Source organism: Trichoderma atroviride, chromosome 4 (assembly GCF_020647795.1).
Source record: "Trichoderma atroviride chromosome 4, complete sequence".
NCBI classification, from domain to species: Eukaryota; Fungi; Ascomycota; class Sordariomycetes; order Hypocreales; family Hypocreaceae; genus Trichoderma; species Trichoderma atroviride.
The window spans coordinates 2,525,770-2,539,674 of NC_089403.1; the positions used below are offsets into that span (position 1 = coordinate 2,525,770).

Consider the following 13,905-nt stretch of genomic DNA (forward strand, 5'->3'; position numbering starts at 1 on the left):
CTATAGGACATATGCCAAGCTGGACCAACTTCTTGATTACCATTAACAGTCTTTAAAAACTAGATTAATTATCATCTTCCAAGATCGCCAAAACCAGTTCCTTGTTATTTCGTACCAGGTATGAAAACAGTATGCGTCTCCCTCAAAATCTTCAGTGCAAGGTGGAATTTGTCCCATTAAGTGGCAACACTCCGATATGTCGAACAGGCATCTGCATTATATCCCAGTGATCGGAGATGTTGGGGTTGCCATAAGGCCGCAAAGCGGCGAAGCGGAACCTATGTATTGACAAGATTAGCGTGTCTGGAAACTAAATGGTAGATATGCTTGGATCCTGAGCCTCACGTATAATTGCCTGGCGCAATATGGCTTCCGTTTGCCAGCTTGCCAAACCACCAATGTTTGGCATAGCCCCGAGGGACTCTCAGTTGCGGAAATGATATCGTGTCGTCCTTGTTCATACGGTTTGGGTCGAAATACCAAAAGGTATCAGCATCTTTCATTGTAGCTGCAGAGCCTATATAGCCGAATTTCCCGACAATGGGGGGATATTGCCAGCGGTTCTCTGTCCAATATGTATCGAAGATCTGCAGCATAGAGCCAAATCAGTCATATGGCCAGACAGATAACAAGGGTAAAGTATGTATACTGACATCCCAGCGGAGATGAACGCACGGGTAATTGAGACGTGCGGATAGCTCAATAAAGTCGAACCGGTTTCTGGTTGGGTTGAAAGACCACCTGTATCATCGCGTTAGATATACTCATTAGAGTACCCATGGCCGTTACTCACGTCCAATTCGCACCCCAATCTGTGATGAAGGGGTCTCCCAAAAACATGGTGTCGAAGGCTTTCTCGGTATCGTAAGCTGCCCCTAAAGCACACAAAGTGTATCAGCTTGTTGTAATACCCAAATCAAGCCAATTTGGGCAGAAAAATGTACCTCCGTAGGGAATGGAGAGGTTTTCGTCATTGTTTCCTCTGACCCAAATCTTTCCGCCGTATAAAGGTAGATAATCATCACTTATACCCTCTGGTGGGCCGAAGATGAACCTCGAAGTTTGTCAGCTACAAAAACGCAAAAGAGGATACTGGGAAATTATTACTCGACCTGCCGCGTCTCTCCAGGAGATAAGATGACATCTTCAGGCAGCACTACTGGTGGCACAATCTGCAACGGCTCGAGCTGATAGACTGTTTTTATCCCGTAATGCGGATCCAGGATTTCTACTCCAGCTTGCGGCTCAAGCTCAAAAGAATATGCAACTGTTTGGTTCCCCGAGTTGGTTATGTCGACGTTCCACTTGGGGCGAAACTGTACGGAATCTGACAGAGAAAATGGTTCAAAGGATAGCTGAGTAACATGATTGATGACTTTGAGAGCGTTGACAAGGCCGGTACCTACTTGAAATGGAGGAGCTCTGAACCGGGAATCAACATGATCAGCAGCCCAGCCAATGCTGATTCCACTGGAAACGATACGGTTTGCTAGCATTTTTGCAAATCCCGGACCATGTAGTTCACGGCCACCGTGCTTGGATATGTACAGCGCCGCAACGCCTGCGATATATGGTGCGGCCATGGATGTCCCGCTCATAGACTCGTAGCTGTTGCCTGGCACCGTGCTAACGATCTCGAATCCTGGAGCGCCAATATCAGGTTTGAGCAGCAACTCATTCGTTGGGCCCCATGAGGTAAATAGAGCGGGAAGAGGCGCTGCGTTGGGATCAGAAGTGCTGATATTTGGATTTCCAGTTACGTTAATGGCAGCCACAGACACGACATTATGGCCGTTGGCGCCGCTGCTTGAATAAAACGGTCCAGTGTTGCCTTCATTCCCGGCTGAAATTGTGACCACAACACCCTTGTCGGCAATTCTGCTGGCAATGAGAGCCCAGGGATCATCAGCAAACCCATCAGGTCTGCCGATACTTGCCGTAATGATGTCGGCCTATCGGGGTGGTTAACTGTGGAACGCACGGCTAGGTGTAAGAAGGCTTACCCCAGCACCATATGCGTCACAAAACGCCTGGATGAGTACATCTTCGTCAGTGTCCCAGGGATTCTAGACAACTTGTTATTAAGATGTTGATTTCGGCAGAGGAAAGCAAGAGGGGTTTACGTCGGCAAAAACTTTGAATGAAAGAACCTGTGCATCAGGAGCAACTCCAACAAGCCTGGGAGCGGGGATGATATTAGCGACAGGAGCAATTAGAAGCATAGTTTGGCGGATTACCATTCGTTTTCCGCTGCAATGATGCCGGCCACATGGGTTCCGTGGCCATGAAAATCCATAGGATCTTGATCTGGCTCCCTTGGAAACTTTTTCTCATTATGCGAGTTCCCTTCAGATTCACATCAGCTCTCGTATCACCCTCATTGTCATCTCGAAGATTCTTACAATTTGTACCAACAAGATCGTAGCCTCCAGCAATTTTGCAGCCTGGGCCAAAACACCCGCCAAGCTATAGATGTATTTAGCACAAGAAGCTAATTCATCGACGCAGAGGTCTACCAACCGCTTCGTGGGTGTAATCGACGCCTGTATCGATAATTGCAACGGTGGCGCCTTTGCCTCGAATACCTTGAGCGTGAAGCTGATCGACGCCGGTCCATTGATGCATTGAATAGTTGTGATATTTGGGTTCAGAAGCAGCCTTTACTCTCTGTATGGCGGATGTCATGGGCACAGTCTTCATTGGCCAGACGTTGGACACACCCCGAAAGTTGCTTAAGGTGTCGACGTTGTCAATTTCAGTCTCGACGACCAATCCTTGAAATACATCACCGCAATCAAACTGTCTATAATAGGTGCTGTTTCTCGATGACGGTGCTGCAAACAGACGAGCCATGTATGGAATGCTCCCCTGAAGAGAAATATCAGTCTGCAAATTTGACCGCAATGAAGTGCCACAGCAGCATAACATACATTTTCGACTTCGATTATGTACCTATTTGTGGCAGCATTGACATTTCCAGTAGGCGTGTCAGTCATTCTATGTTGCTCGGTTTTCAGCGATGCTGTCCCCATCACGAGAGCGGCGAGGCTCCAAAGGCTGAGGGCCCGCATGCTGATTTGTTTCAAATATTCAAGAGGACAATTTGAATGAAAATGGTCTTTGGCACAGTCTCACTGCTCAGATAGTATTTGGATCAAGCTTTGCCGGTAAAGGTAGGTTCAGCTCGGGCAAGAGGAAGCACACAAAGGGAATTGAAGAGGCTCAATCAAAGAACAGTGCACAGTCAAGCAAACTCAAGCCTCATTACAGCAACGAGGAACCGTCGAGAAATGCGAAAGATCAAAAATCATGCCAATGGCGGTTTATTATCACAGTTGCCGGTATCAGCTGTCTATCTGCAGTCAAGAACAAACTTTTCGATACTCGAGACGGCATATTCATCCGACTTGGTCTTTCCCCACGGGTAGCGACATCTGCTCTTTCCTCCATATGATCTTTTCAAGTTGTATATCTCAGAGTTTCACCGGGCAGGTACACACTATCTGCCGGGAAAGATGCCCCTCGGCAGCGCGAGTGCTCCTACCACGGTATCCGCACCTTCCCGCAACGGAGCTCTTGCACATCCGCGATCACCCATAGCGAAGATCCAGAGTGAGAAAGTGCTCACGAGCTCGACCGGCTCTTTGCCGTGCCGGCGGGTCTGATGCGGATATCTGCGGATGTCGGCAAGATGCAGAACATACAGGGAGGCACTTTGTACTTTGCAGTAGAAGCGAGTTGCATCATGTATCACTGCCAGTGTATCTTAGCTCACTTCAGCCGAGTCATGGTCGCACCCGATGCCGCCCAGTATGCATACTCGAGAGAGATCTCCTAGTAGGATAGAAAATAGCTGTGAGTTACATTGCTAGCTGGAGGCAATAAACACCCGCTACCTCATCAGGTTTACGGGCTCATAGCAGCAGTTTCTAGAAGTGTATCATTGCTGATTTTTGCATCCAGGTTGCATTCTGCTAGTTGAAGAGCTGGGGCCACCAAAGAAACAGCACGAGGCTTCGCTTGAACAAGTTTTGGGTCGAAGCTAGCTTCTCCTGAGATGTAAAGGCTGGATATAGCCAAATTTAAGCCTACAAACTACCATTGCTCGGCTGCTCCACACCCGTGCGCCGTCCACAGGAAAAGTGGTGCTTAGGCGCACAATGAGTACAAGTTGGAGGCAGAGGCAGAGGATCGTTGGAAGATCTGTGTGCTCGGGAGCTTCCGATAATGCCAACGGGATCGCTAGACGGCCTCTCGCACCATGTGAGACGCATGAGACAATAGCAGCAAACACGGCCGAGCAGCTTTCGCCTCGTTGTATTTCGCCTCGTACGAGCACAGAGGACTCGCAAATTCATCTACGTGTACTAGAGGTATTCCCTTCTGTCGCTGATTATGAACCATTAGCACTATTACATGATACATCCATTCTAAATCCTGATTGCTTGCAGAGTCCCAGCTCAGCTCCTCCGTGCAGGGGCCCCGTTTCCGTCAAGATCGCGCCTCGCTTCTGGAATCCACGTGGAAAAGAGTGCTAGGCGCAAACATGGTCTGCACCCATGTATTTGATGTCACCAGCGAGCCGTGACTTGTCGGCGCGTCAAAATGGGAGATTGGGCTGGGCTGGGGATCGCAAATCGCAATCATAGGCGAATGCGCGACGGTCTAGGTATTCTCTGATGCCGTCGCCAACAGACCCAGCGTTCTGGCCCAAAGGCGACGGCTAAAGTCGAGACGAAGAATGAATGCAGGGGTTGCCGGACATGCACTACTGTTAGCATTTTAGCTACAGGAACGAGGCGCCCGCCATGCATCTCCAAGGCACTACCGCATGTAGCACGACAGCTATCAGGTACAAGTACCACCGGTATGGTCGTTGGATGGGGCCTGATGCGGTTTGGTTTGGGGACGCGCAGATGCAGGACGAACGAGTGGACAAGACAGGGTTGCCGTCGCAAATACGAGTACGGCCGTATCCTGCTGGGCTGTCGTGCATGCAACGCCGAAGGCTAATTATAGGCAGGCATATATGCCTCCTGTACTGTTTTCATGCAGACAGCAGCAGATGGAGAGAGACTCGCAGGCAGACAGATAGAAGACAGAATCGCTGCGAGTTGGTGTTGCAGATTGCGACCTGCCGCCCAGCAGAAACAGCATGGCGACCATGCAGGTTTCAATCGATAACGGCGGCCAAGACTCCCGTTTTCAACCAGCCAATGTCGCTTATTGGGAGCTTGCGCCGGGGCTGGCCAAGGCAATCCTGCGAAGCCCGGCTTGGGGCCGGCGACCTTTATTGGCGCAGCAGACACACCCACAACGGCTCGACCTGGGTCGCGGCCACTCGGGCCACGAGGAAGCCCCTGCGCTAGAGAGTCCGTATTATGGAGCAGAGTGTTTCATGAAGCCAGGAAGGCGAAGCATTTTTGCAAGCAGAGTTGAGCAGCAGGGAAGAGGAGATGGAGAATAGAGACAAGGAAGAGAATGGGCAGACACGAGATACAGAGAGAGACGGGCATAGCACAGTTTCAGGACATTCAGGCATGGATATCATGGATATGGAGCACCCAGCACCTGAACAATGCCTGTTTGTAAGCACGTCAATTCTGCAGCTGGCCGTCCTCGTCCAAGCGTCTTCGTTTTTCCTTTTTGCCTCCAACCTATTTCTCATCAATCACTCTTCCCGCTGGGTAGTAGTCAATAGTGCTCACGCTAGCACAGTCAGTCTACACAGCCGTTCGAAAAAAGGCTCAGCGTAATCGCAACCTCTAGTCCTGCGCAGCATCAGGAGACGCCTGCATCTGGCAATTCGCCTTTATCCCCTCGATCCCAGCGCCTTACCTGGCATGGAGCTGTAGCCACCCACTACAGGGTGGTAGTGCTCCTCCGTAACCACCTTCTCATAGCGACGTGGGGTCCCCTGCAGCTCAATCAAGCCCTCTGTCAATTAGCGTCCTTAGCGCTGGAGCGCCCCAAGTAGCGATACCTCCCAGGCCACCCAGACCTGCCCGTCCGCTGCTCCCGCGCTGTCGCTCGGCCACAGCAGCCTGCCTGCTGCAAGGTCCAGGTACTTGCAGCGCGTGGCCGCCCCCCTGACCCCGGGCCTTTAGTGGCGTGCCGCCTGCAGCGTTGCCACGAGAGTACCGGTACAAGCCCGCGGTGCAGAGTACGGGCTACCTGGTCCGCCGGTGTCATCTCCGCCAGCGACCCTCGTACCTCATACCTCGTACCTGCTGATCCGTATTGTTGCCCCCGGCCCGCCAACTGACCTTCCACTCTTCTCTCTCGTCTTTACCTTCAACTTGAACTTCTTTTTCTTCCCATCTCTTTTTTCTTCTCTAGTCCTCATCCAGCCAACAGGCCCCTGTAGCTGCAGCTCCCCAACCTCTTGTCACTCTTTTCTTCTTCGCTTCTCTCAACCTATTCAACGGTACTAATACAGACGGAAAACCCCAAAAGTCCCCTGCCAACGTACCTCTTCTTTCCTTTGCATCCTTCTTCAAGACCGCTTCTACTTCGACCATTGCCTGATTCTCCTCTACCGTGACCTATACTTGATACACACGCGGCTCTTGTTACTGCAAATACCCACACGAACACACTCAGGGGACATCTACTCGATCCGAACTTCAACACCTTTGTCTTACACCACCTGAAACGAGCAGCAAGAACCTCGAAATACGAACGATTCCCGCCTCAGACTCTCTTCTAGTCTTCTCTCAGCTTCAACCTTACTTCCGTCGCAAACATGGGCCAGAGTCTCTTCGACCGCATCCAGGCTAAGCTGGAGCTCTTCCGCCTTGAGAAACGCTACACCCGTCGCCGCAACCGTCGCTCAACCTTCGTCTCCAATGCCGTCTATGTGGACGGCGAGTACGTCTACCAAACTCCCAACAGCACCGGCTCCTCCTCAGAGTCCAACGCATCCCGCAGCGACGCCCTACACGGCGACCGCGCATCGCCCACTCCCAGATTTCCCCTGCCCTCCATGTCGACTGAACCCACGACTCCTACCATGGAGACACTGCCTGAGCGCAAGAAGTTGAACCGCTTCAGCTCAATGCCTGGCTTTGGATCACGATCAGAGGAGCAGAGAACAGTTCAGCGCCGAACCAGCATGATCCGATAAAGTGTTTCCAAGTCAACAGAAACAAGAATCAAATTACATAAAAAAAAAAGACAATCATTTCATTTTGGATGGTGTACGGTTCAAATTACCAGACGACAAGGGCGGAAGATACCATTTGGGAGGCCTTTGGTTACGTTATCCCATGGCAACCCTACGCATACCTAGGATTGTACCGCATGTCGTTTTGACGAATATCACTTGCATATCATCAGAGTATATGTTTTTTATTTCACACTCGTTCTAACATTCTAGAATTACACCCGCTCTGTTCACTGTCTGGATATGAGTTTTGGTGCCCGGACAGATTTCACTGGATACGCTTCATCGCCGGCTTAAAGCATCCTCATACATTTTTCTTACTATTTCTTTATTTCTCTTTATCATACGGAGCTGGGCGCAGAATATGACGTGTCTGCTATGGCGGTTGAGCTGAACATATTTCCTCAATACGGTCTTGTACATAGATGCCAAAAAAATTGATGAAAATTTTTCGAAATCTTTCAACGTATTACCCTTGATACAGTGACGATGCGGCGCTGCCGGAGCTGCATTGCGTACTGCTCGCATGATGACCTATTCCCGCATATAGTAGCATGGTATTATCACAACCCGGCAGTTCCGCACCGCTAGAGGCCCGTATCCGACGTGTAAGTCAAAAGCCGCAATACGGGTATTCGCCCCAGCTGTCCACATCTCGGTGACGGAGAGTCAGGGAAGACACGTATCAGGCATTAACTCAGCGCCCACCAACCAAAAGCCATCCTCTTCTTCACCTCGAAGCTCTTTTCGCCGCCGCGTCATGCGCATTACGTAGGTGTCAACGGCCACTACGGCCACCCACGCACACCAAATGGCATGACAATGTGTGTAGTTGTAGAGAATCTTACCAATCAGTACCAATCAGTTCCCAAATGGGATGATAGCTCCAAATCCAAAAAAGAAAAAAGTTCACCTCTCTTTTGTTTTTCCACATGGAAAGTAATGGCTGTGGCTTGGACTAAGGAAGTATCCGACGTCGCGGCGTGCCGAAGTATTGGGACTTGGCTTAGCGTTCAACGTTTGCGTATTGGGGAGAGCCTTCAAAGGTTTGATGTTTTGGAAAAGAAAAGTGCTGAATGGAACTAGATTAATGACATGTAAGGTAGTTCTGACTACTAGAGGAGGCGAGAATACATGACATGGAATTGGAATCGAACAAGATTGCCCATCCGGGAGCGTTATATGGCATGTGTGGAGATTTTTTAGGTTGTCCGCGTGTCTAGGTCATGAATCGTATCGCCATCACATTGCTCGTTTTCTATTGGTCCTTTGTACTTTGTCCTATATTTTTGGAGTGATCTTCCTTTTTGGTGGGTTTTGAGACTCGATTCACATTTTTTGGGAAAGCTTGCTACTAGAATTGGACAAAATTACTTCGATATCAAGGTATCTTTGAAAAGGGTTTTAACATGTTTGATTTCCCGTTGATTTGCTAACATGCAAACGAAAAAAATGATGTGGCGAATTGAGTTGTTTTCTTGTGCATGTCTGGGTGAGGCGTCTTGCGTTTTTTTTTTTGCTCTACCAGTGGATTTGACAGGTCTCGATGGCCGCGATATCCGGGATGATGGAAAGTAGAGGTACTTTGAGCTGCGGGAACAGATGAATCGTTTAGGTGAGCTATCTATTCTGCGATTCGATGTGGACATGACGTCGGTAGTTACTGGCTAGTCATGTATTGAGATCTTGCTGTTTGAGGCAGTTGGTAGCGTGTCATTGGGTCTAGTTGATGCGGTCTATAAGCAGTTTCAACTTCATGCCTAGGTACCTATTATAAGGTTGATGCGAGTAATACGCACGTCCATGTTATCTAAACTGCGCATTAAGAACAATTGGTATTCAACAAGCTAGGATTTAATATAGTTCGCCTGTAAAATCAAGCACGTAAATAAAACAAAGTGGCCGCAAAAATCACTTGCCCATTCGAAGCTCAGCTTCACAGCATATAATAGCAAACCCAGTCTAAAATCTATAATTACATCTTACATAACAAAAACCAGCGTTAGAATATCAATAAAAGAGACGTCACAATATTGATCAACAAGAAAGAGAACAAAGGCTTGGCATGGGCAGCAAGCACAATGGACGCAGCGCAAGATAGATCAGGCTGCATGGCACTCATAGCAGAAAATCCATTTGATGATGCTCGCTGTTAAATGCGCTTCCAAGCCAATCAGCAAAACAGCAGCTATATAAACGTGCTGTTGATCCTCATATTGCTTTGACACCAACTCCCAACGCCCGTATTATGCGTTTCGCAGACGTATATGGCAAATCGCCTTTCCGGTATCCAAGTGCAATAGTAACACATGCACACCAACTCTATAAAAAAAAACGCCGCCCATGACTTTATGTGGCTTTATGCCTTTGCCACCAACCCATCGTATGCCCGGTCTACAGTTCGGCCGCCCAGGCCTGGAATCGTTCGCAGTTGAGACAGCGTCTCAATCTCGCCGCCGCCCTCAGTGCTCGCCAGCTCTAGATAGCCTACCAGATCTTGAGCCTTCTTCGCGCCGAATCCTACGAGACCTTGGATCTGAGTTGCGTCTCGTGAGTTGACTACGTCTAGTAGTCGTTGGGTATTAGGTGTATTGTCTTCATCTTCTTCCGTGAGAAGAGTTTTTGGTGCTGCTCTGGCCTTGAGCTTGCTGGCTTTAATCTTTGGCGTAGAAGCCTGGCATTCCTCTTCCTCTTCTCCATCCGCTTCAGCATCATTATCGTCTTCCGAGCTCACAGGCTTGCGTCTCGGCTTGCGGTCTCTTCTTCTTTCCCTCTTTTCAGGAGATGATGCGCCCCCTGAGGCCTCGATACGAGCTCGTAGACGTTCAATCTTTCCCATGAGCTTTGGCTGGTTTGGGAAATATGGAAGAGCCATCTCATAGGCCTTGAGCGCAGCAGCATCATCGCCGCGCTCCCTGTGATGCCTTGCTGCCAGTAGAAGCCGCAGCCCCTCAGATTTGGCATCTTCTCTCCATTCTTCGTTTTCAATCCGCCGCTCCAAAGCTTCCAGCCGTCTCTGAACCGCATCACCGGCCTCCGGCGAAATTTGTGTTCGTCGGAGAGATTCTTCAGCTGCTTCTCTCGCTGCCAGTATCTCGCTAACCTTTCTCTCCACCATGGCCTCAATCTCAGCTGCCGTTACAGTGACAGTTTGCTGTGAAGGTGAAGGTTGCGACGGTTCTGAAGGTTGCGAGGACAGTGAGGGCCGCGAGGTTTGAGTCACTTGTCGTTGAGGGGTTTGATGAACAATTGGCCGAGCAAGCTTGCTGGGCCGAGAGGTTGAGTCTTGGTCGGAAGGCCGCTTCAGCGATGAACGACGGGTCTGGGAAGAGGAGCGAGTCGTACCAGAGGTCGCACCAGAGGTCGCACCAGAGATCGCACCAGAGCTGGCTCTAGGACCCGAGCTGGTTCTAGGGCGCGCAATTCCCGAAGGCTTTGCCTTGTCTGTATAGACGCTAAATGCCTTGACGGGCTTGGCTGCTTCTGCTGGTTTGTCTGCCGTTTTTCCGCTGCTAACATTGTGAGTGTTGATCGCATTGGCCAAATTTTTCAATGGCTGTCGCTGGTTAGTTGTAGCAGAGTTCGTCCTAGGAACCTGCTTGAAAACGACCTCATTCTCAATCTCGCGGACCTCGATGCGCTTGGCTCGAGAGCTCACGTTTAAGCTGCTGAGAGTATCCAAGTGATAATTTCGCAGCGGCGATAAGTTTAGGATCATGACTGTGATGCCGTTATTCTGACCCAATGACAGAATTCTGGTCATTTTGGACTCGCGATACGGTATTCTCTTGGCTCCTTGTGAGATGGCATCAATGCACTGGCTGAGAACAAACAAGCTCTTGTTGATGGCCGCTGATTCCACCATTCGCTCCTTGTCGTTATCGGTTCTGCGATTGTCTTCCGAACCAGCCAAGTCAATGGCGGATGCCGTGCTTTCGCGAACCATGTTACCGGTTGTTTGCGTCAACTTGACCCGTAAGATGGCGTGACTTCGACTGCTGAGGGCGTTTAGCTTGGTGGCGGCTGTTACGCGGTGGTTGTTCGCCTCGATATATAGCTTTTCAAAGTCTTTAAGATCTTCGCAGGCTCGCTCTGTCAAGCCCACGACGACAGTCTTGCCGTTGGCCTCTGCACGGAGAGGCAATCCTGTTGGTGTCCGTTTCTCAGGGGGGTTCCAGCAGGTCATAGACCTTGTCGTTGTAGATTTCGTAGTATGATAGAGCCACCTCCACCACCGTCTCTCCTTCTGACTCCTTCATAATCTTCTTTCCTCTGCGGAACACGCCACTCAGCAAGCGGGGAATGACGCCTCGCTCGGCCAGCTTCATCCCTCCTCGCATCGTATGCGTCTTCCCCGTACCCGTAACTCCATACGCGAAGATGGTGACATCAACACCCTGGAACAGCGATTTGAGATGCGGTGCCACTGCTCAGGTTAACATGGATAGTCCAGCAAGACGCAAGACGCAAGACGCGTTTAGGAGCAACTCCCACCTTCTGAAGTAAACAGAGTCTCTTGCGACGTCTCCTGGTCATAGACGCCATTGAACGTAAACGAAAACTCCTCGCTCTCGTTGCGCGGGTTCGGGATCTTGACAACCGTCGGCGGCTTCTCGGGGTCGACGCTGTCGGTTCGAACGATGATGTCCTTGTCCAGCTCCTTGGGCAGGAGAGGCCGCAGCCTGGCGACGACGCGGACCGACATTGGCGGCCGATTGAGTCTGGGGCCGAGGACGAGACAGCAGGCAGCAACCGCCGGGACACGAAAGAGCCGGTGATGATATCGAGGCTCCTAATCCTGCTTAGTGAGCATTTGTGGCATGTGGAATGTGAGATTAATTAGCATCGAGATTGACCGAGTTTTCAGCTGGTACATCCGCAATACGGGGTAAAGCGTTACATAACGAGGTACCCGGCAAGCTATTTCCAGCTGCGTTGCCGCGGCAACCACGCGCGAAGCCATGCTGGGCCTAGTCCCTGTCCAGCGCTGGGTCCGGGAAAGACCGCCAGGCATTGCGAGAATTGCCGGGATTTTAGCGCCTCGACGGACTTCGCAGAAGCTCGACGTCAAGTTTTCGAGAAGCTCCCAAGAGCTCGACAATCGGCGCAATGAGGGGCCCTTCGCCGCTGCTACGGACGGCGCGCGCATTGCGCAGCCAGAATCCGGTGCAATACGTGTGTTGCCAGTGCCGAGGCATCCAGATCAGCGCAACGCCCAGCACTGAGTCGCCGAGAACTGGTGGGGGAGATGCATTTGGCGCAGTGGAAAATCTGCGAGACTCGGCCGGTATAGCGCCACTTCTGCGAGAAGCTGTTTTTGCATATGGTGACGCCTGAACTGACAGCTTGTGATTAACAGATGCCCGATTCGAAGTCATTGGCTCGCCATATTCGTTGCTCTCAGTTTCTCTCTCGGCTTCACAGAGACTATATACACGACGTGGGACGCTGGTCGCAGTGGCGGGGAATCCAGACAATGTAAGAGCGCTGATAGGCGGCCGCACATACGGAACTGGCATCATTGACAAGTTGATGTTTTATAGGCACAATCGACACTGTCGCTGCTAAATCCTCTCTCCCGAGCTCCATTCGGAGTCCCCTTCATCTACCAGCGCATCTCTGCTACTTCGCCAATCACGGCCTTGATCTCTACCAAAAACCCCAATACCACATTTTCGATTCTACACCTCGATGGAACGACCGACTGGATGGTGACTCAGCGCAATGCTCTGCTGGCTTGGACTGGCCACACCCTTTCCCTCTCATCACGGATTCAAAGGAGACTTTCGGTGGCGCATTGGGGAAGCACATTCGTGACTGGACGTGGCCTGGCGGCTCTATCGGCGCCTGGGCAGATCTACCAACTACATCTATCTGAAGGCGAGGAGTTTGTCGCCCATCCTGGTAGCGTGGTCGCATACTCTGTAACAAAGCAGCAGCCTTTGCCTTTTAGATTCAAGAGCGCCAGTCTCCGATTCCAGATTCCATCTCTGACGTCTTGGATTCCCGAAACGGAATTCATGAAGAAAGCGCGCGGATCAGAAGCCTACAAGTTCCTCGCCCGTGTTTTCTACAGCCTTCGGACCATGACCCGTCGGACAATCTGGGGTGACCGTTTGTTCTTGCACTTCAAAGGGCCTAGCACCATTCTAATGTCAAGCCGGGGCGTGCGCGTCGTCGATACCCTTTCAAACGAGCAGGTCAATGAAATTGCCGATGCCCAGGCTGGTACATTGGCTTCCGCGCTTGAGCTGTCCGATAAGCCTCAAAGCGCGCAGACTACAAAAGAGGACGTTGTCGAATCCGGAATCAAGGTAAAACAGACAAAGGAGGATGGAAAAGTAACATTTGTGGATAAAAAAGACCTGAAAGAGTTTGTCTAAAAAAAGGAATCAACTTGGGAGACAAAAGAATCGGACGGCGGATAGAACTATTGCTTGCGGAACAAGCTTGTATGTTGTTGTATATTACGAAAGTCACCTCGGTGATTCAGCTATGGTGTCGAGTCACTTTGTTTGCAACACGGAAGATTTGATATATCTAACCTACATTTGGAGCTACGGTGATGGTGTGGTTTGCTGCTGCTGCCAGTTGGAATGTGATCAATGCGACTCTTGTGCCTGCGCGCAGACCAATGCTCGGATCTCGTAGCGGTTGCTCTGAGCGCGAAAGCCACGCGCCAAATTGTGGGTGAGTGAAGAAAGTTCTGAGAATGCCCTGTTCGTTTTTGGGGGAGTGCT

The 13,905-nt window shown here is 50.6% G+C and overlaps 5 protein-coding genes across 5 annotated transcripts; 3 read left to right on the plus strand and 2 right to left on the minus strand.

The window, feature by feature from the left end:
* Positions 1 to 151: 151 nt before the first annotated feature.
* Positions 152 to 3,071, minus strand: TrAtP1_008156 (uncharacterized protein; the record flags this gene model as incomplete). The annotated part of the gene is made up of 12 exons (XM_014086337.2): positions 152 to 278; positions 346 to 587; positions 654 to 741; positions 794 to 875; positions 945 to 1,054; positions 1,108 to 1,952; positions 2,004 to 2,066; positions 2,124 to 2,178; positions 2,238 to 2,346; positions 2,403 to 2,466; positions 2,521 to 2,868; positions 2,931 to 3,071. 12 exons carry the CDS (start codon positions 3,069 to 3,071, stop codon positions 152 to 154), a joined length of 2,274 nt encoding a protein of 757 aa, XP_013941812.2.
* Positions 3,072 to 5,155: 2,084 nt separating this feature from the next.
* On the plus strand, positions 5,156 to 5,467 carry TrAtP1_008157 (uncharacterized protein; the record flags this gene model as incomplete). Its single annotated transcript, XM_014086561.1, has 1 exon — positions 5,156 to 5,467. One exon carries the CDS (start codon positions 5,156 to 5,158, stop codon positions 5,465 to 5,467), a length of 312 nt encoding a protein of 103 aa, XP_013942036.1.
* Positions 5,468 to 6,745: 1,278 nt separating this feature from the next.
* On the plus strand, positions 6,746 to 7,126 carry TrAtP1_008158 (uncharacterized protein; the record flags this gene model as incomplete). The annotated part of the gene is made up of 1 exon (XM_066113804.1): positions 6,746 to 7,126. One exon carries the CDS (start codon positions 6,746 to 6,748, stop codon positions 7,124 to 7,126), a length of 381 nt encoding a protein of 126 aa, XP_065969892.1.
* Positions 7,127 to 9,063: 1,937 nt separating this feature from the next.
* TrAtP1_008159 (uncharacterized protein) lies at positions 9,064 to 12,035 on the minus strand. Its single transcript, XM_014086563.2, has 2 exons — positions 11,660 to 12,035; positions 9,064 to 11,591 (listed from the first exon to the last, which is right to left on the minus strand). Exon 2 carries the CDS (start codon positions 11,349 to 11,351, stop codon positions 9,525 to 9,527), a length of 1,827 nt encoding a protein of 608 aa, XP_013942038.2. The 5' UTR covers positions 11,352 to 11,591; positions 11,660 to 12,035; the 3' UTR covers positions 9,064 to 9,524.
* A 189-nt stretch (positions 12,036 to 12,224) lies between these two features.
* On the plus strand, positions 12,225 to 13,756 carry TrAtP1_008160 (uncharacterized protein). The gene is made up of 3 exons (XM_014086564.2): positions 12,225 to 12,452; positions 12,525 to 12,643; positions 12,709 to 13,756. The coding sequence occupies exons 1-3, from the start codon at positions 12,275 to 12,277 to the stop codon at positions 13,546 to 13,548; spliced, it is 1,137 nt and encodes a 378-aa protein (XP_013942039.1). The 5' UTR covers positions 12,225 to 12,274; the 3' UTR covers positions 13,549 to 13,756.
* Positions 13,757 to 13,905: the final 149 nt, after the last annotated feature.